At 41.9% G+C, this 22,383-nt stretch overlaps 1 protein-coding gene across 1 annotated transcript; it reads right to left on the bottom strand.

Annotated features, from left to right (window-relative positions):
* Positions 1-5,472: 5,472 nt before the first annotated feature.
* On the bottom strand, positions 5,473-21,978 carry FAM241A (family with sequence similarity 241 member A). The gene is made up of 2 exons (XM_061478723.1): positions 21,742-21,978; positions 5,473-7,870 (listed from the first exon to the last, which is right to left on the bottom strand). The coding sequence occupies exons 1-2, from the start codon at positions 21,853-21,855 to the stop codon at positions 7,625-7,627; spliced, it is 360 nt and encodes a 119-aa protein (XP_061334707.1). The 5' UTR covers positions 21,856-21,978; the 3' UTR covers positions 5,473-7,624.
* Positions 21,979-22,383: the final 405 nt, after the last annotated feature.

The raw sequence follows: 22,383 nt of genomic DNA, 5'->3' as shown, positions 1-22,383 counted from the left end.
TGCTATGACTTGTTATATGGTCATAGTAAAAATACATTGTTCAGAACATCCTAGAATTGCTTTTTCTGCTATCCATATATTATTCATGGCTCTTGTTTATCCTGTGTTCAACTAAACCTCTGGCTATACTCTTTTGCCACTTGGAACAGATGAGCTCTTTGAGTGCCTTCTTATGAATTCAAAGGTATATGGTCTTCCACATCATACTATGAAATTTACCACCTTTTTTTTTTTTTCAACTCCAGGCCTTAACTCCATGCATTCTTGCATAATCCTTCCTATTCTGTAAGTTTATCAACACACCTAATTCTTGACCTATCATCAGTACTTCAAATATAAACAAGATAGGTGTACAGACCCCACTGCAAACAACTCTCCTACAAAACTTCTTGCAGTTTGACAGCTTTTCTTTGTTTTCCATGTCTCAGTTTGAGTTACTATACTTTTCTTGCCATACTGTAAAAATACTTTACTGATTTACAGGTAGGCTAGATCTGTTGCATTTCTCCTGGCAATGAAATGAGTTAACAAAAATGGCTCTAAGAAATGAATTCACAGAATATTTTATCTAGTTTGGTAAGTTTTCTATTATGGTAATAACACAGAGCACATGTCTCAACTAAGTTTCAGAAAAGCACAGTAGCTTCCTCCTAACCCTAAGGAATCTGGGCTTCAGGCAATCAGTTCAACAATTTCTAAGTTCAAAAGGCAAAATAGGAAACGCAAGCAAAAGATACAAATGTGCTAAACTTCCTGGACAAGCCAAATACAGGAAAAGGGTTAAAGCTATTTTTATTTTGTTTTTTAAAGGAGCAGACTCACATATGAAAGTATTGAAGCCCCATTATGATTGCACCAGGCTCAAAAAAGCTGGGCTTGCTGAAGATAAGCTCAAAAATAAGCCATGAGGCACAGAAATAATTTTAATTCCTTTTTTTGCCACTCTGCATCCAGCAGAAGTTAATGCTACTGCAGAGCTTGGTTCCTGCTTTGCACTTGAGACAAATAAGAAGGGAGCCCCACTGTGCTTTGTGATGGCTTTTCTGTGACCAAGCAGGAACACGCTTCAGCGTGTAAGAGTCTAAAAGTATTCAAAAAATGCTCTGACATAGTTAGTTTTTGGAGAAAATCATGATTGAACTGATGCAGAGAGGTACTATGAAAGAATTCTCTCAGTACCAGGACAAAGCTGCAGTCTGGCTTGCACACGCCCAAGCTGTGCATTGCTGAGAAGAGCTAGAAATCTTCTGACAGACAACAGAGCTTACATACACAAACCAAATGAAAGCTCAGCTTAGTTATTCAACAGGTAGCTCTTCAGAGCATACAGAACTCAGCAGTCATTCCAGACCTATTTTAAATCATCTACAGCTGATTTTGTTCTAAACTGATGGATAACATGCATGTATAAGTTGTACCTATTGGCTTTTTGATATTGCTGCCTTTCACTACCAAACATTCCTCTTTGTGATCCTTAAAGTCATCCAATAATTCATGGAGCTGCTGGAGCAAGTCCAGAGGAGGGCCACGAGGGTGATCAGGGGACTGGAGCACCTCCCATATGAAGACAGGCTGAGGAAGTTGGAGCTGTTCAGCCTGGAGAAGAGAAGGCTGCGTGGAGACCTCATAGCAGCCTTCCAGTATCTGAAGGGGGCCTATAGGGATGCTGGGGAGGGACTCTTCATTAGGGGCTGTAGTGATAGGACAAGGGGTAACAGGTTAAAACAAACAGGGGACTTTAGACTGAATATAAGGAAGAAGTTCTTTATGCTGAGAGTGGTGAGGCACTGGAATGGGTTGCCCAACGAAGTTGTGAAAGCTCCAACCCTGGCAGTGCTCAAGGCCAGGTTGAACAGAGCCTTGGGTGACATGGTTTAGTGGGAAGTGTCCCTGCCCATGGCAGGGGGGTTGGAACTAGATGATCTTAAGGTCCTTTCCAACCCTAACTATTCTATGATTCTAAGAATAGAATTCTTACTGTCTGATCCTTTGCAGATTAAGATTTTGGTTTCCAAAGTAATTTCCCTTACCTAATAATTCAGCTCCTTGCTACAGACTTTTTATACCTGGGAATTATGTTCCACCTATCTTGGGAAGATCGCTACATTAGAAAACAGGGAATTTATTTGTGAATTAGGACACAAAAATGGTCACTTTCCAACACCCATTCTGGACCGCATGCAAACTCATGTCCTTTGTACCTTCATCACCCACACATCAATTAGCAGCTTTTTCCTCTACGAGGAAGCCCTCAGCCATTTGCCAGAGACTAATTTGGCTCCCTTCTCACATGTACTAATTAAACCTTCATGCAAATTAGGCTGAAGATGAGCCCTTTTCCCTCGTAATGCTTTAAAATGCGATTAACAGTAAATGGCATGTCTAAAATACGCCTAGACATAGATAGGTTCCAGAAGCAGAAACATTCACTGCAAGCAGTGTTCTTTCTGTACAAAGGTGATGTGCCAGGGCAAGCCAAGAAACAATTTGGCTTAATTAACTTACATTTAATGAACATAAAACCTAAACACTCTATTCCATATCATCTCTATTTCAAACACTGTCTGACTAAATCCCTTGGACTGTGGCATAACAGTCCTTTCCCTTCCATGCCACTTGGACTCCCGCTATTTCAATAATACATGGGACTGGGCAAGATGTTTTCCCCAGCACTTGGATAACCTTGGAAGGAGTCAGTTCACCTGAGGATGCACCAAGAGTATCCTCCTCCGCAGCCTCCTGTCATCAAAAAGGCTTTATCCAGTCACATTCTTCCTGCCACTTGGGGGCTGCGGAGAAGCTGCTTTCACTAAGTTATGTGGGAGAAAGCATCATCTCGGCTGCTTCACTTCCGTATTAATTCAAGGATATACATAGGCTGATAAAGATTCTGACAACTGTATACGAGACAAGAACATTATCTGGATAGTACAGGACGAAAATTTGAAGATACCACAAACTTGCACACAAGTTACAAACACTATTGTAAATCCAATTCTCCTTTCACATTCTCATCCCCTTTTGGTTCCTCTGTGTATAGCCAAGCTGATGAAAGCTCAGTTTCTTCAGAATGAGTGCAGAAGGAACGCTGATGATTTTATGTGCACTTGGGAGACAGTTGTTGAAAGTAACAACTTTGGCTGGAGTTCAGGCAAGTTGGCAACCTACCCACCTGCATGAGCTTGAAACAACCCTATGCTACATGGCTGCTTAACCCATCTATTCTCAAAATCCTGGTGCCAATCTACCAGCAGTCCTTTACCCTGCAGAGCTGCAACACTCTCTTGGACCTTCAGCAACTGAAATTACAGTTTTGTAACCTTCATCTAAACTAGCAGATAAGCACTGTAAAAAAGTGATTACCAGCATATGCATGTTATTTAAAATCCTGTCTGTTGTTTCCTCCCCTCTGGTGTTAAGCAGGCATGCTGTAAAACATAAAATCCAACTGAAAATAGATTGTCTAGGTAGGTTTTAAGATGACTGAATGCTGAAAAAGCATGAACCCTTGGGCACAGAGAGACTGTTGTAGGTGAATGGCCTCAGAGAAGACAACACTGGAGTGAAAGGAGAAAAATAACAAGAAGGGAGAGGCTAAAAAATAAACTTTCAAAGCTTAGAGCAAAGCATAGGATGGAAAGAATTAAAGAATCAAAGACAGGCTGTTCCTCAATTTGCATGCATTTGATAAAAGGCATGACCAAGATACTGGAATGGAAATAAAACCTGAAGGCTTGAATTTATTCAAGCAGTGAGTCTTACTTATTCTGTGCACAGTCTGAAGGACCAAAATTCAGCTTTGCTACTTTTAGAAAACCTGTACTGCTTAACTCACTGTGCATCCTGAGCAACACAGATACACTTATGTGTCTGGCAGAATGAACACCCTTCTGACCTGCAGAAAGAAAAGAATGAACAGTTTAAGGGGGATTTGTTTCTCCGCTAACTGCAAGTTAACCAATTTCAGTAGATAACTGAATGCTGCCTCATGTCATCTGGGCCTACCATATTTTGAAAGGAGTCAAGTAACCATGAACAAAGCACCATAAAGAATTCACAGTTCTCATTGATGGCAATGTTTTTTATTAGAAAGAGTAACAAAGTGCTTTCCACAGGATTCATTTTATACAGAGTTTTTAAGAAATAGGGTTTTTCCTTTCAATATGGACAGGTTCAATGTGATATTTTTCAGTGCAAATGGGTTCTCCAAGGTTCTCCTACATGTAGAGCTTCTTCTCTGTACACAGTAGTTCAAACACGTCTGCATTTGGTGGCTGCAAAACAGTACTGAAGAGTCCATCCTTTAAAAAAGAGAGGTTATGTAAAAAGCTTTCAATATATTACACGGACCAACTGGAATTACATCATTTGTTGTTTAACACAGATTTAAGGGACATAGTTCCTTCATACAGTTCTACACACAGATGCATAAAGGTTCTATCAAGAACAGATGCTTTTGGTTCTATCAAGCACAGATGCTTTTGGTTCTATCAAGAATAATCATCATCTATACCAATATATATAACAGTATCACTTTTCACTATATAGACAACAGTGAAGTTGTCTTTTTTTCTTTTCTTTTTTCTTTTAAAATTATTGTCCTGTTTTTTAGCTAGGGATAGGCTTTGAAAGCTTGGTGCTTCCTCTGCCTTGGAGCTACATCTGGATGAAAGGAAGAACACAATGTGAGGACTGTTCACCCATTCCCCCCTCAGTTTTGGCACATGTTTATGATCATATTTTTTATGACACATATAAACATCATTTCACCACACTCAATTTTTCACTCTTTATGCCTGATTGTATCCCAGTCCCCTTTTTTTCCTTTCATGCAAATGACAGGGAAATAGTACAGCAATAGCACAAAATTACAACCGATGATTCTGTGCAAGTTCTTATATACAATGGAATGTATGAAACCAAATGGGCAAAGGGTATCTTACATGCAATACATTATTTCATTTTCAGTCAACCTAACTCTATTAGGGCTATTTTTTCACATTTTTAAAACTTAAAAATTTCATAGAAGGACAACATGTAGCAATTTACCTTTAAGAAAAACCATCTAAACATTCACTTGTACACAGTCTCAGTCCAAAAGGTACCTTTCCCTAGAGTACATGTACACAAACATAAAGATTAGAAGAACAACTGAAATGATTTCATGAGTGAAACAGTCATAGTTATGCACATACTAAAGGGTTACATGCATATAAGCAATGTCCTCACTGAACCTGTCAGTCACACCCTGGGATCACTGTTTCCCATTCATTATATACATAGCAAAATCACAACTTCAAGGAAATGCTACATGCCATCTCACAGCACAGCAGCTTTACACAAGAGTACTACCAGAACAAGGATATAACAGAGACATTTTCCTACAGGATGAAAGGAACTGGATGAGATCCTCTGAACAATAACTTGATTGTGGAGAGAAAAGAAGGATTTTCTTTTTTTTTTTTTTTAGAAAAAGAACAAGATGCTTTTGTAGTACAGCCCTTATACAAAAGGGTCTAGGGAAAGAACACATATAAATCACCATTGTAGCTATACAAATATACAAAGGTGTAAACAGATGCTCTGCTTTCTAAGGGACTTGAAACAAAACCAGTTTATCCCTAGGCACTTGTGAGTACAGAGCTCCTGCCTCTGAGTTCAGCCTGCACTTGCTGTTTGCTTTGCGACTTCCAGCTGTGAGTAACAAAGCCCTGTATCCAGAACATCTTCTGTTGTCAAACATTTCCCTGCCACCAGCATAACTATTTAAGTAGGGACCAATGAATGCAGGTTGCCATCAGAACACACAGCTGGGCTTCAGTTCCCCTCATGTGAAGACCTGGAGAGGAGACCAGGCTCCTCAAAATGTAACTAATTCATTCATTACAAAAGCAGAAAGACACCTCTACAGATAATATTTAGGCATAGACAGACTTTAAAGTTCACGTTCACTGCCCTAAATCACACTTATTTCACTAATAGGAAGGTCCATGAGGACTGGTGCCAAAGGTCCTGGAAATAGAGCTCAGCAACCAACATGATCCAAGTAGGCACAAAACAGCCTTGAGAATCCAGTTGCAGGACTGGGACCATAGAGAAGCTCTCCTTAACTTCAAAAGCCTCTGGATAAGAAGCATTTTCAACTAATCTACTGTTGATCTCTGTGAGTATAAAAACGTTTAGGAAAAAAGTCACTGCAAAAGGTTAAGTAGTTCTCTGTACATTTCACATCTATTACGTTGTATAAATTTATAATTTTGCTCTACCACAGAATTCCATTTTGCAATTAGGTTTCTTACTAAAAGTTATTAAATTGGTAGCCTATTCAGTAAAGAGCGTCTCATTTTACTGTTTTTCTTTAAATGAGCACATTCAACTTGGAAATACCCAGTACACCCCTGGTGTACTGAGTATTCACCCTGGCTCCCTAGGAGCCAAAGTGAATTGTGCACCTGCTCTTGAATGTGTGTATCCTATTCTCCCATTTGTGTTACCTGTGACATGCAACTACAGATATGCCCTTTTGTTGTCTAGTGTGAAAATGAATCATCATGAAATGACCACCTGACTTCGACTGCATTCTTGCCCTGCATGAGGAAACGGGTCTGATTTGTTTATGTACACAAGGCTTCCAGCTCGTGTTTGGTCCACACTGCAGCAAATGAGGGAAGTTTTAAGAGATCTGGTCTGATATCTGTCTGGATGCTCAGACACTTCACACGCAACCCAGAGGAAGCAGACAATATTCTATCTAGCACTGCCAATTGGAATGGCAGCTCTCCAACACTGCAGCTGTAACTACCTACAAAGTCCATGAATTATCCAGATATTTATCTTCAGCAGGAGGGCTGGGGGAAAGAGCAAGTATAAAAAAAAAAAGAAAGAAAAATAGCAGCAGGAGCAGAGTACATTTCCAAACACAAGGCAAAGCTACATTAGACCATTTGGCCAACACAGGACTGTGATTCCTCCTGAACAGCTAAAGCCTTGTGGGAAGCTACTAATATTAGCATAAAAGAATTTTGCTATTTTGCTAGCATAGCTTGTTTCCGAAGGGAAAGCGTGTTATAAACTATACTAACCAAAGATACTTTTGTGTCAGGAAGTTGCATTCACCTTATGACCATTTGTCATTGCAGGTCTGTTTGTTAGCAAACCTCCCTCGTGCAGATTTACCTTTTTAGTGAAAAAAGAGCCAGTTAGGCAGATTCAGGGAACAAACAGCACATGAGCCCCTCACAACACTGAAACAGGACACTCACATTGAGTGCCCTTGTAAAACCAGGCAGGAAATTTTGAATATGCTAGCAAGAACATTGCAGGGGGAGAGGGCAATGATAAAAAGCCAGTCCTTGGACTAAGGCCCCAAGAATGCAGAAAACAGTATGCTGGACACCATTATATTACAAGCATGTCATTTTTTGCCCTTCAAAGAAATAGTAGGGCACTGCTGACTGCTTAAAATATATCGTTTTAGTCCTCCTCGTCCCAAGCATTGAAACTTCAATGTAATGCAATTCAAAGGATTGCAGCTTTTGATGTGCCACCCTTTCACTTAAACTCATAAATCCACTGACACAGTGACAGTGTTGAAATACCTTATGTGAACAGCATATATAAAATTTCACTGTTGTACATAAATAATGACAAGGCACAGAACAGCAACCAGTCCAAGAGCTTGTAGGCCAAGAAACCAGAGCATGACCCAGAAGAATATAATTATTACAGGTTCTACTATCCGTTCTCCAAAGTACATCCTTGTGAAGCCTATTCTGATGAGGCTTTTGTTTAGTTCGCCAAAGAGAGTCCCCATTTTTTTATAGTCGTCTATTACAGGTTCTGCAGTGTGGTTTCTTTGTCCTTGTTGGACCTGCAAAAAGAAGACAAAATTAGGAAGTATCAGTCGTACAATCAGTTCCTATTACTATGATTCGGAACAAGTCTCAGCTGTTTCTATTTGAATGAGTGTAACTGAGATATCCATGCAATAGTTACTCTGAATTGAGATGTTAAATAGTTTGTGACTTCAGTACAACATTAAGGATGACACTCACTTGTTCAAAGTTGGGACATCTGAGATCATACTACAATTATATGACAGCCTATCTCCCCTCCAGATGCCACTCTAGAGGGATAAAAAAGCTCTCCCGTAGGTCATACATATTAGCTCTCTGTGCAACGTGGATGTCAGGTCAACCAAAATGAATTAGATGATGCCTGTAATTTCAGGAAGGAGATCTGTCTGAAGTAGATTTGTTATAAATTATTTCCAGAATATCTTCAGAACCACGAGAATGACACAACACTATTAAGCATGACCTATAAAGCATTTTGCACCAAAGCACAGGGAACTGAAGGGAAGAGGAATACTGGATTTAACCAGGAAGGAAGCAAACATCCATCCCAATGCTGGTGTAGAAAGCTATGAAAGTCAGGCAAAGGAAGACAGACCCAAGGGCCGCACAGACACAAAGTGGTGGTACAAAGAAGCAAAGGAGAAGGGAAACAAACACTACACTTGTTCCCAGAATCAAAATGATGGGGTAAATGCATAGGAAACCAAAAGCATATCTTTAGATAAAGATGCCACATTTAAACATCACTGGATAAAACACACGACTGTTTCAACATGTAAGTTGTAATTAGATTAGAGCTTGAAACCTCACTTCACCTTCCCCAGTGTTCAGAGATCCTTTGCACAAAACCTTATTGCCTTGTGTTTGGGTGTGACATCGCGAACACGCTTTCAAGATGATGAACATGAGTTTTCTAATCCTTCCGTTAGGTAGCAATGAAAACACATGCAGCAGGTACCCATCAATACTTCAGTCAGCTAATCAATAGGTCCAACAAATGGCCTGCCAACTCTCTGTGCAATTAACCTATTCCTTGAGTCAAAGCAAACACGTATCTTCAGTTTTGTCTTCAAAGATGAAGGCTATTCTGCATCCCTGGTTACACACCAGGGTCTCACTGGAGAAACAGCAATTCCTTCCCACAGCAGTGTAAGGCTCTTCATTAGAGAGCAAGTAATAAAGTGCATTCCCATCCTCAACAAAATCCAGTGAAGACCTAAGGAAACACTGTTTTTCTAGGCTAGACTTTATGCCACAATGAAGAACCTTCTGACTAAATAAAGGCTGGGTAAAGCACCACAGATGCTACTGAAAAAGACACCAACAAAACCCTTACAGTCCATCAGCTGCATGTGCTTGGGTATTTTGCTTATTCATAAAGATTTTGGCTAAAGCTTCAGTACTGAATCCCAGAAACGGAAAGGTGCACTAAGCCTAAATAGTAATGAATATTGTGTTCAATTTTTCTGGAGGTTATGCCTTGATAGCCACTGTCCTGCCTCTTTCCAGCCCACTTCTCAGGCCCAGGTTGTTTTCTCCCCCTAGTTTTCCACATTTTGGTTTTAACTGTGCTTTATTTAATTCCAGTAAGTGTTGTTTCCTCATTAATCCCTCAAGATTAGTCTCTTCATGAAAGGCAGAGCCTCTTGCGAGCTGCTGGAGACTCGGCAGGGCTGGGGGCTTGCCATGCAGGAAGCCAGTGCTATTACAGGAACTCTCATCCCACTAATCCGAAAGAGCACACTGAAGCAAATTATTGGCCTAAGTGGTTATGCCCATCACACCAATTAGGGAAAAGGATGTGCTGGGAAGGGAAAATATATTTGTTTGCTTCCCACATGCAGAGAATACAGGGAGCATGTCCCTGTGGGATGGCGGCAGAGGGGATCAGAGTGCAGCTAGCATGAAGTGGTGCAGAGACCGCTTTTGGGAGAAACAGTTAACGTGTGCAGGAGAAATCACTGCATTCTCTAGCAAAGTCACTTAGGCTTTGAACCAGTGGCCATTGCAACCAGGAGAGGGGAAACAAACAAACCACTTTGCCTCTGGATTATTAATGGTACTTGGTTAACGCCCTGGAAGTCTTCACACAGAGCAAGGGAGCGCAGCAGTGGCAAGGAGGCTGCCAGCAGGCACATGTCCACAAGCTCCATCTCACTGGCCCAGCTAACTATGATTAACTGTATGTGTCCACACTGACAATGTCTCTCATGGTATGAGGCAGCTGTAAGCCACAGGATTTCCTCAGCAGCCCCATTCTGCTTTGATAACCTAACAGCACAAAGTTGCGCAGTCTCTTGAGCAGGGCACAGAGTAAATTCCACCTTACTCATGCTCTCAAGGTCTTATTTGCTTTTTAAAGCAAGACTTTATCACACCTTCTCCTACTCAAACAAGGGTAGATTCATGAATTCCTAAAGCAAGTACACACATCAAGCCTCTAGGCACAGGAGAAGGACAAGTGTGTGCTTCATTACAAAAGCAAGTGTCAAGTTATTTCTCCTAAACAGTTTCAAGAGCTTACAAAACCATTCAGAATGATCATGGAAACGCTCAAGATTTCAAAGTCTGCTTCAGTTAATTCAGGCTAAGTATGTCTTGCTTCAGGCAACTCAGCAAAACCAAGTGAAGCTGAAAACAGATGATCAGCTGTAAAACCCAGATGGTGTACTTTTCTTTACTCTTGTGTAATATTCCACATGCTGGACAAACACATTTCCTCAGAGGTGTACCTAAAACAGAACCATTAGGGCAAACACCAGTAACGTTACAAGACTCCAGACTGCTAAAAAATACTAAATAAGCTGGCAGCTGGGAGTTTTCTCACTGATTTTCAGGGTGATAGTAAACTAGCATGCAGTCCTTCATATGTGCCAGTAGATCTCAAACCGTATCTTCAGAACCAAATACTACTTTTTTTCCCAGAAGTACTTTTCTAAGTGTTATTTTGAAATTGGTTTTCTTCAGCAAGCAGAAGTTCCCAGCTGACTCTTCATTTCCATAAGACTATCTTCATACTAAATCTTGCTGAATCAGCCTGAAGCTTGACATAGACACTACCATAAAAGAAAAATGTGGAAAGAGAAAGATACTATTCTGAGCAGCCTCCTACTCCAATAGAGCTGCTTCAGTTAAAAGCAAAGTAAGTTCCTGTTTTAAGTTGCTAGTTTTAAAAATCAGCAACTCAGTTTTGGCTTCATGACTTCCATTTTTTCTTTTGTGTATCAAGAGGGAGCAGAGGGAATTTCTGTACCTGCACTAGCCCCCAAGAAATCAGTTTCAAGGCCTTTACAGCAGCAGTTCTCATAGCTAACTTACTATTCACGGGGGCACCCCCAGAATTCATTTGCCACAATGCAGGAAGGAACATAAGAGAGGTCTACTTCCTCTGTAGTAGTTTATTTGCCTTTCCTCCCTCTTTCAAAGAAAGATAGGCATGATGAAGAAATTCAGAGGGGCTGGGGGAGCAGAAGTGCAGCCAGAGATCCAGCTGGATATAGATGGACACATGCCCAAATTACCTCCTGAAAGGAGAGGAACAGAATACTGTCTCCTGAACTTCTCTCCCATCCTTCCTTCAACTGATGGAAAGACACTCACCCAATAAACACATACAGGATTATTTCTGAAGGAGAAAGAGGCTTCCCTGTGTGAATGAAGCTAAAAAAGAATGTATCAGAAATGCTGACTGCATTTGTTTCCTCACCTAATGTTATCAACTTCTGTAATGAATTACTTCTTACTGTAATTTAAATTAATTTTACATCTATGTGATTTTATTTTAGGTATCAATGCACTTACAGCAAATCACACTAGCAGATTCCTTTATACAAATGTACAACCACTGTGTATGACTTCATTGGCTGAATTTCCTTTTCATTTTATATTCCTTAAGTGCTTCCATATAGTGCAAGTGTTTTGTTTGTTTTTTTTTTTTTTTTCATTTAAAAATATTTCATAGAATCACAGAATGGTTTGGGTTGGAAGAGACCTTAAAGATCATCTGGTTCCAACCCCCCTGCCATGGGCAGGGACACCTTCCACTAGATCAGGCTGCTCCAAGCCCCATCCAGCCTGGCCTTGAACATTGCCAGGATGGGGCAGCCACAACTTCCTGGGGCAATCTGTTCAGTGCCTCACCACCCTCACAGTGAAGAATTTCTTCCTAATGTCTAATCTTAATCTACCCTCTGTCAGCTTTTCAGGTCCATGTCTGTCCTGGGCTGAGGATTCCAGAGCTGGACGCAGTACTCCATACTCCATTTTGTACTTGGTTTCTATTTATTTGAAATTAAGCATAGAGCTATCACATGGAACAGAAGAAGTATCTGATCTGGCCCGCTGCTCAGCATGTACGTACAGTGTTCTCCACAAGCCCACTGCAGTACCAAAAGATTCCCATCAACCACCCATTTTTCTCTTGTCTTTTTGGATGTTTGGTGTTATAAAATTCCCCTTCCTATTCAGGACAGCCTGTTTTTCATCAGCAAAGATGTTGTCTGCAGTCTCCCACTGTTTACTGGCAGAAAGGCAGAACTTGAAGATCCAAACTCTGAAAATATTTAATATGTAAACTTTGTAACCAAATTTACCCAGCTGTTATGGCCAAATGGCTTTGGATGCTTTAAGGAGAACCATGAGAAGCCCTCTCAGATGCAGGATGTCAGAAAGGGACCTATTTGTCAGAATGAAAATCTCAGAGGACATACTAAGTGCAAGTTCCATCCACTTCCAGCACAGCTGGTGCTCCTGCATCAGCTTCTGAAAAGTGCTTCTGAAAAAGATCTCCCATGTAACTGATTGTTTTCCTGGACTAGCTTTAAAACAACAGAGAAGGTAAAGTCAACTCAGCCTACTGAACTCAATGAATGGCCGTCTGTGGCTTTACCAGTTATGTTGGCTTTACCAGTGTTGTGTTGAGGATGAACAAGTGTTGTGACCACTGACTGCCCTTGCTTATGGCAAACTTCCCCCACATTCACTCAAAATCACTGCTGCCTAAATTCAGGAAAGCACATGATAAGTCATGAGCAGAGGTCACACCACTCCAGTCTGACAGTAGGAACTTTTTCTTCCCAGTGTGTTTTGACCATGAAGAGAAACACGAGATCCCCTAAGAACATACACCCCCAACCCCACCCAAAGAAATTATCTTTGCAGTGATTCATATGCTTCATTCTGGGAGAGAAGGATCAAGTTAGAACTGAACTTTCCACAATTGTTTAAGGCTGACCTGTCTGCACCTCCTAAGTATAATGAATGATAGAATAACCAGGTTAGAAGGATCCTCAAGGATCAACTGGTCCAGTCTTTATGGGCAAACCATAACTAGACTAGATTTCCAAACACCCTGTCCAGCCAAATCTGAAGTGTCCAGTGTTAGGGAATCCACTACTTCCCTGGGGATATTATTCTAGTTACTCTAATGTAGCCAGTTCAAGGTCTTTTCCCTTCGAATTGCTGGGAGCACATAGTTCCATTTGCAGATCACAAGTGACTTTGCCAAACCCTTGGAGGATGCAGAACAGAAATGGATCCAAAGGGGACATGAACCTTCCCAGCATACCTGGGAAGTTATTTCCCTGTAGCTAATCAAAGAGAGCATGGAATGCTCTCTCATCACAGATGTAGCATTTCTCTGCTACCAGCAATGCCAGCTCACTGAAGGACAGTACCAATGATGTCCTTACACAAAGACTAGATGCCCTTACACAGCATTGCCAACAAGCTCTCCCTGGAAGCCCCTGCAGCTCCTCTTAGGGGCCCAACTGCTGCTGCAGCACTTTCCTTGGCAAGCAATGGGGGCCAGTGCTCACGCTCAGGACACCCCAAACTTGCTGGATGTGGTGGGTTTGCTGGCCACACACGGATCACACATGACAAACTACTGCAACATCTCTGTGTAGGTGAATCTTTGTGTGCTCAGGGTTGCTAACCCTGCCAGTGCTTATCCCTGGAAAGAAGAAAGTGGCCTGAAAGGAGGAACACAAGCTGCTCCAGCAGCTGTAGCCAGTGCCTCCTGCCAGCCTCCTGGAAGAAAGACAACCCTGCTTCATCACAAACTTTGACAGAAGGCTATGTAATGAGGTGCTGTGGGGCCACCAGAAAAGGCAGCAGTGGGCTGGATGAATTCTCTGTGAGGACCACAAATGACTCAAAAGCAACTACAATTCTCAGTCCCATAACCTCAGCACTGCACTAACCGTGAGAATGGCTGTAATTATGGTCCTGCCTTCCAGGCATTTCATCTGCTGAAGCAGCAGTTTGGTCCACAGTTTTCCACACTCAGCCTAAGGATGTCGAGTTGTTTTTTTCACTTTGGGATTGTTTTGCAGGCGTGGAAAAAAAAAATCTAGGTAACTGACTTAAATGAAATTAACTGGGTGAAGATCAACAGCCTAAATTCCACGGGAGGAGAGAACAGAGGAACACAAGGAACCTGTTCCCCCTAAAGATTCACACTGTTTTGTTAAAAGAAATTAAAAATCCATTCAACTACTCTGAAGGCACAAGATCCTTCAAAACAAACCAGGTAACATTCCTCTTCCAATTCTGAATGAGTAATGAATTGAAGAAATGCAACAGTCTTCTGTTGCTCAGACAATTTGACAAATTCCCACCTCACACTCAACCTGACAAGAGCACTGGGCTGAGTACAAGTCTATCAGTTTCTTTTTTTTCTCTTGCATCAGCTATCCAAAAGGGCATTACACAAACATGAACTCAGGTAATGGAGGAGAAAAGGCCAACGGACTGGGAAAATAACTGCTCTCCATGTAAAAGCTTGTGATTTTGAAGTCGAAAAAATGCTGCTGGGCAAGGAGGGCAGAGAGAGAGGAGAGCAGGAAAAAGGAATCCATAAAGATCATCTCCAACACAGAAAAGCGGCAGTGTGTCCAAATTGTTTGTAACATGCCAATCAGTTGGTCACATTTACAGTAAAAAGGAAAGAAAGAGATGGCACGTTTAAAAGAATTATTTCTACATTAGATAGAAAACAAACCCCTTCTGAGCTTAGCAGCAAACTTTTGAAAGTTTAACAACTTCCAAATGAGATGTTAAAAATACAAGGCATAATGAGGGACCTCGGGGATCTCCCATTTACACGCCCACCCACACCCTTCCATTTTTCCCCCCCAAATAAAAGGCTTCTCTGCAGTGTTTAACTGCTCACTATCTATTTTACTCTGGTGGTGGTTATTTTTACTCCAGGGAACAGGTGGTGTGTCTGACAGCTGAAGCCCATAGCCACTTAAATGTCAAAAAAGCCTCAGAGATGTGACTTCAGGAACATGCTTAATTGCTGAAAAATACTCCTGTATTTTGAAAGTTGGAACATTTAACGTTTAGCAGAGAGAGCCTCACAAAGTCATCTCTTTTTAGAGGATACAAACCAAAACTGAAAATACTTCAAGCTCAATCTGTCTTACAGAAAAATATGAGAAGAAAGTGAGCAGATGACGGAGAGCAGGATGGAAGAAACCACAAGTTCTCTCCTCTCCAAAATAAGAGACCAACTTTTGCTGGGTGCAGACAGGGACACGTACCAGTCAACATAAAGCTACAGATATCTGATAGTTAGGCAGCCAGCACTGTAAATCCCAGAGGAATGAATTGCCCCATCCTGAGAGTACTCAACCTGCTGACCACTCTGCCTACTGCCATGGATAGGCTTTGGAGATTAACAGCAAACAGCAAGTTCCTAGGTTGTGGCCTCCTCTTTCTGGCAACCACAGTCTTGCCCCATAGCAGGGTACCAGCACAAAACCCTGGGATGCACAAGTTGGCTGGGTGCAGGCTTTCTGCCTCCTGCTCCTCCACATATACAAAGTAGACAGTTTCATTACTAGTAACATCTGGCACGCAACCAGGATTTCACCCTGCCTTCTCAGGCTTAAAAATGTTTCATATGTTTACCTAAAAGAACGTGAAATTTGCCCAAGAACAGCAAATGATTTTATTGGAAATGTTTCTGATTTTCCTCCTTTCCTACTATAGCAGGAAGAGATCGTTATCCCCTCACAATCCTTTGCTAGCATGAAACTAACAATTAGTATTTGACCTTGCGAATGTAAACAGTGAAAATATCTTGATAGTCAGCCAAGAGACTGATTATTAAGACAAGATTAATTTCAACTGTCTGCAGGAAAAAGCAACAAACAGGTTCATTTCTCTAGGCTATTTTTAATCTGATTTAATCTAATCTTTAAATATGAAAAGATGAATAGATTAGAAAATGAGGGAGAAAAAGCCTCACTTCCAAATGAAAAAGAAGACGGAGAAAAACTAAGTTTACTTGTTCCTCTGGAAGAAAAAAGCAGATGTAAGAAAACTAGCCAAATTCTTAATACCTAAAGTACTTTACAACTGCTGCCAACGGAAGTGTCATATTTAGAGGAATTTTAAGTAAATAAAAAAAAAATAAAAAAAAAAAATCACAAAATGATGATTGGGCTAACCTTCATTCCACAGCAAGAATCTAGACACATTAGTAAAACAGAAACAAGATGTTTCTATAGAAACAAGCAACAACATCATACAAAAAGCAACTGCACTGGACTCCCTTAGTCAGCTTTTACTGCAACTCAAGTTTAGATCAACAGTTGTTGGATCAAACTTTTAAATACCAGTAGTGGTTTTGCGTTGAGGAGGTAAAAAGGCTTTTCCAGATACTGAACTTGTGCAGATACTGAACTCTGTGGAAGGCATAGAAGGCTTCAAGAGCAATAGAGATTTCTCTCAATAGACTGTGGTCGAGTCCTGTAATTTCAGGAGTAAACTTCCCCATGAATACAGTTTGAGATGAGAAAGTGTCACAGACAAGAACCCAGCACAGGAGAGGAAACCTCCCTGCCCCATGTTAAGATCTGCTTCTCTCCCTGGTGTTTAGACTGTCCCTTTTGCTCTTACTAATGTCCCTGCAACTTGTTCCCATCCATGTTGCCATTTTACATAGAGACCAGACCAAACCCAACTTCTAATCCATCTTTTCCTTACACCTGCAATACTTCATTTCCATAGGATTTTGTTCATCAAAGTTCCCCCACTACAACTGGTCAGCTAGACCCAGCAAAAGGCTTGCAATCCACTGTACATCCAGTGTGGTATCAATGCACTGGCTTGCTGAAAAGCATCAGCTGTTAGTTTGTTTTGCCTTTTAAAGAGAAAAAACTTCTGTTCACGTCTCTCTCCAGAATACTTTTTTCTTTAAGAAAACGGGATATTCACATTATTCAAGCAGAGCATGCTATCCTGCTTACTGTAGGTGCTACAGGTATGTTTGAAGGGCTTGCCTTTGGGTATTTCTTTTGTTTGTTTTCTTCAAATCCTTCTAAGGTTCAGAAACCCCATTAATGCTATTTAGAAAATTATTATCACCTATTATTTTGTAGCTATGAATGTCTGCAGAATTAAATTATTTGTAGAGCCAGAACAAATTTGGGATTAAGCCCTTCCTCTCAGGTATTACTATTTTTGGTTTGGAAACAAATCCCAGCAACTGCAAGCAGGAGAAACCTACAATTTTCAGATTATCTGGGCTTGGAATAAATTAGAAATAGGTTTCTAGCCTTGGGCACCACAGTTTCCATACATACAAGTTTACTTGAAAACATTCTTGGCCTCTATTGAATTACGACCAAAATGATGCCATTCCAGGCAACAGAGCACACATCTGTCCTATATTCCAATGAACAGTAAAACACATGAAGGATGCCACAAGGATATCATCCTCTAGTTTTGTTTCTGCTCATTCTTTTTATGCTGGAGAAATACTAGTGATACTGGAAACTTATTAAAAAAATCTCAACAGCTGAACTTAGTTGAAATCACTCATACCTCTTCAACATAATTCCCAAAGGGAAACACCAAGGACTTTTTATAATTGCTCCTCTAAACGTGAAGCCATCTATTATTAGATGAAATACTCCACTTACTTAGAGAGATAAAACACTGTTCAAAATAATAATAAAACATCCCAAAGGGTTACAAAGGCAGGTTAAAATGTGATTGTCTAAGCTGATTTATCTACTTGTGAATACTTGCATTGCATATCAACTCTGAATTTTTGGAACTAGATGATCTTTAAAGTCCCTTTCAACACAAACCATTCTGTGATTTAGATATTTTCTAGGAGAAGCATTGGTTTTAGTTTAGAATCTGAAGTGCTATCTGACAGCTATGCATCCTAAACTAGCATTAGGTGGAGATCCTGGCCTCACTGAAGCAACTGGGAATTATGCCATCGCCTTCCATTTGGATTACAAATGATTAAAACTCATTACTGCCCAGAAAGACAATTTTCAGTACAGAAGACAGCCACGGTGCCATGGCTTTCAGGAGCCCTATTTGCTGTAACAAAGCCTGGCTTCAAAGTTGTGTCTCTTGCTAACACCACCTTATGTCCTGCTGTTAACGCAGGACTTTGGTGTCACCTTTTATTATTACACACTCACCTGCATGTCACCTTTCTCTTCTTATTTCAGTTTAATTTATAGGTGTTGATGAGATTTAGAATGTAGCAGTATGACAAAGGCTAACCTATTTTAGAAAGTGGGCTAGGGAAGGAGATTTGTGGTCCTTAACTCTCGCAATATTGAAAACACAGGACAACTTGTGCATCTGACCAGTAACTACCAACAGGTAGGAATAAACTGTGAGCTCTCAGGGTGAAGCAGCAACCTCCTCCTATGGCTTCAGAAGCAGCTGAGTCTTCTGTTGTATTCACATACCACTTGTGAACAACAGCAGTGCAATGTAGGTGCAAGAAACCACCCAGGTTCTGTGATGCTTCAAAGACTAAAGTAAACAATTATTATCTTTGCATGCAAACCTACAAAAGATATTAATCACATGATCAACCAGTTCAGCTTTTAAATCTAATCACTGAATTACACAATTCTACAGTCCACTGCAATTCCTAAGGTTACATATAACATTTAGTAACCTATCCTTCTATTCTTTTAAAAGTGTACCTGTCAGTAATTTCATTAAGCATTGTCCTTGCTGATGTAATAATGAGCTTCAATACAAGACAAAAGCCAGAGGGTTTGGCACTAAATAAACAGATTTCTTTCCTATAGAGTACTATCTTTAAAAACAACAAACACTGAAGGGTGTATATATTATTATTTAGGTCCTACTTGTCAGGAAGGTTTTCTTTTAGCATTGTGTTACTAGGTGTGATCTTAAATTCAGTTTATTTTGGAGGAAACTGGGAAAAAAACCGAATCACACCCAGGTTACAGGCTCCAGATCCTCATCAAGAAGCCCTCTCAAAAAAAGGCCAAAGGATTTGCTGTCATTCAGGCTTTACTTTACATCAGCTGAGAGAATTAAGAATTTACACCATGGTCAAAGCAGATTCTGACCGATTTATTTCTTTTGCATAGCACATAGCACTAAGCTGGCACACACATTTATACTTCATGAAAGAACATGAAGCAGGAAAACACAGGCTGAGGACCAGTGGTTGCGTTAAGAGTGTAAACACCCTCAGCAAACACCAAGGCAATGCTAGGCCTCCATGAGGGACTCCAGGTAAGGACCCAGCCTAGAAACAGGATTCCTGCCTGCTGGAACGGCAGGGTTCAGCAACATCCCCTCCATGAGAGCAGAAAGAGCAGGTGAAACCGAGGCTTGATGAACCAGGAGCCCTTTCAAATCAAGGTGCGTGTCTTTCTGCTCTTGAAAGGACAATCTGGGACCTTCTGTCAAAGTCTGCAGCATGTGCACGTACCACTAACTCCTCACCTAGCTTTAGTCCTCCCTAAACAGAAAACTAAAATACTCTTATTTATCAAATTATGATTATTTTTACTGTTTTTTGATAAAATATTCACATTCTCTAGGTATAGTAAATAAAGCCAACTGATACTCCTGCTGGCACCCTCAGTATGCAAAAAACCCATGCTACGACAGTGAAATGTTTCCAATAAACAGGAAGGATCTTCTCTTTCTTCCTAATGGCCTATATAAATTTTTTGCCTTGCTATCTTAACATTACACCCCAATCACTACCAGCCACAATCACTACCTGTGCCTGAGAATAGTGGGAAGAGAGCTTCTCAGGCAAGCATCCCTGCAGCCACCCTAGCAGTAGCTTTACCAACTTCATTTAAAGATGTGTTTAGGCGACATTGGAAAGCAGTTCTTCAGCATGCACCATCCTCTGGAACCACAATTACACACCTATCACTAACAGGGAGGCAGCGGTAACCTGCAGGGAGCTCCCTCCTCAGTGTGGAGTTACAACCAGTTTGGCAGCAGTAACATCTGACATGATCTGATGCAACTTTTAAACCTTCCTTTTCAGGGAAGACAGCAAGCCAGAGTGTGTTTCTGACTCTCCTCCTGCTATATCCCACAGGAGGGCTTGTGGACACAGAGAGGGGAACTGCTGCACCTCTCAGCGCATCCCACCTTACCTGGCATTCAGGTACATGCCCTGCTCTGCCCTATTTTTCTACAGAAAGGGACAAGGAAGATGCACTGACTTACATAAGTGGTTAACAAGTGAATTCTCAAGTACCAGTGTCTTCCAGCAGTGGCCCACTTCTGGCTGTAAAATCTGGCAGGTACCATCACATGCTTTTAGATACGAAACTATTCTATCTGTGGAAGGGTTGACTTATGGTTGAGTGCAGTCACAACCATTTTATGAGATTTTTCAACAGAAATTATTCAGAAATTGAACAAAACTGTCTGGAAATTACTTTGGTATGTACTCTAGGAGCTCTGTCTGCCCCTGTGCAACTATCAGTGCTATCGCATTTCTCTTAACCGCTCATGGCATTTGCAGTGGATCCTCACATGTAAGTACTGAATATGAAAAAGGTTGTGCTCTGTTTTTCTGTATATGAAACATCAATAAAGGTGCATTAAGAACTCTGCCTTTGTCTAAGCACCAGGACAATGCTGTCTGAGAAACAAAGAGTGCCTGGCAAGCCATTTACAATTATCAATAGGGAAATGTACACAGCTTTTTTCATTTCCTAAGCAAAAGGCCACTTCCATCCACCATGCCACAAGAATGCATACCCTGAAGAATGCAGACAAATCAAAGAATGTGTGGATATGTTTCTCCAATGACAATATTCAGTTCCAGAAGCAAGAAAACAATTGAAAGCTTGATATATTTAAGTCTTTAAAAGAAAGACTGAGAGCTGAACTATCAGAGGATGGCAACAGCACCCTAAAGATTGCCAGTGAGATATTCCCACGCGACTGCTGTGCAGGGACCGCCCTTGTACATCTGGAGAAAAGAAGGCTCAGGGGAGACCTTATCATCATGTTCCAGTATTTAAAGGGTGACTACAAAGAAGACGGAGACTCCCTTTTACAACGAGTCACAGGGAAAAGATAAGGGGTAATGGGCACAAGTTACAGCCCTGGAGAATCCAGCTGGACCCAAGAGGAAATTTTTTCACAATGAAAACAACCAATCACTGGAATAATCTCTCCAGGGAAGCAGTGGATTCCCCGACACTGGACACTTCTGAGATTCGGCTGGACATGGTACTGGGACATCTAGCCCAGGTCATGCTTTCTCCATAAACGCTGGACCAGATGATCCCCCGATGTCCCTTCCAGCCTGGTCCTCTATGACTGTAGGATCTGTTTCCATCCTCTCCCACTCGGATTATGCGTCTCGGCGGGAAGAACGAGGGTCAGGCGGGTAGACGGCGGGGGGGGGGGGGGGGGGGGGGAGTGTATGCTCTAGCATCCCGCGGGGGCAGCCCCACGCAGCCGGGTTGCATAAGCCCCGCTCAACGGCGATGCTACGGGTGAGTCAAAACGCTTTCACGGTTCCCCATCGCCTGACGGCGGAGGCACCCCCGTCCCCGATGCTGCCTGCAGCCGCTGCCCGCCCCCCCGGACCCCTCACCTGCTCCTCCTGGCGCCGCCGGTGCCGGGCGGGCGCTGCCAGAGCTTCCCGCTCGCACTCCCCGAGCGGCTGTGGCGGTGTCGGCAGCAGCAGGAGTTCCGCCGCCGAGCCCATGGCTCCTCCGCGCCCAGCGGGACCACTGCTCCCGCTGTTACCGCCGGGGCGGGACCGTCACGGGGTACGGGGCGGTGCCGCGGAGAGTGAGGAGGCGGCTCCGGGCCGCGGCAGGGATGTGGGACCTAGGGGAGGAGGAGCTTTCTCCTCCTCCTTTTGCTGCTGCTCGGTGCCGCCTCAAGTGGGAGCTGCCGAGGGCAGTTGTCTGCTTGCTGGTGATTAAATACAGCAACAACCCAGTTTCGCAAGCGTTGGTTAGAACCGGGAAATGCCTGGTGTTTAAAGAGTTAATTTAGCACCGCTTCCCGTTAGTGTGTACCTGGGGAGGAATGCTGGACTGGCACCACAAGGTGTGGCGTTTGCTGTTCCTCCCAAGAAAGAGGAAACTGCTCTTCTGAAGCTGCTCCTCTTCTTAAAACCAGCGGATGGACGCGAGGAAGAAGGAAATGCAACAGCAAATCCAGAAGATAATGCTTTAGTGTCTCAGGGTGACAGTATGGAGGACTGAAATGTTAGTGGAGATGTGCC

This window comes from Pezoporus flaviventris, unplaced genomic scaffold (genome assembly GCF_033815535.1).
Source record: "Pezoporus flaviventris isolate CSIRO_AGI_PZ_B2104156 unplaced genomic scaffold, CSIRO_AGI_Pfla_v1 ptg000002l, whole genome shotgun sequence".
NCBI lineage: Eukaryota > Metazoa > Chordata > Aves > Psittaciformes > Psittacidae > Pezoporus > Pezoporus flaviventris.
This window is presented reverse-complemented; position numbering and strand designations above follow the sequence as displayed.

Coding starts and splice junctions, on each gene's coding strand:
- FAM241A (XM_061478723.1), bottom strand. CDS start 21,855: ATGGGCTCGGCGGCGGAACTCCTGCTGCTGCCGACACCGCCACAGCCG. Junction 7,871..21,741: donor GGCGGCGCCAGGAGGAGCAG/GTGAGGGGTCCG, acceptor TTCTTTTTGCAG/GTCCAACAAGGACAAAGAAA.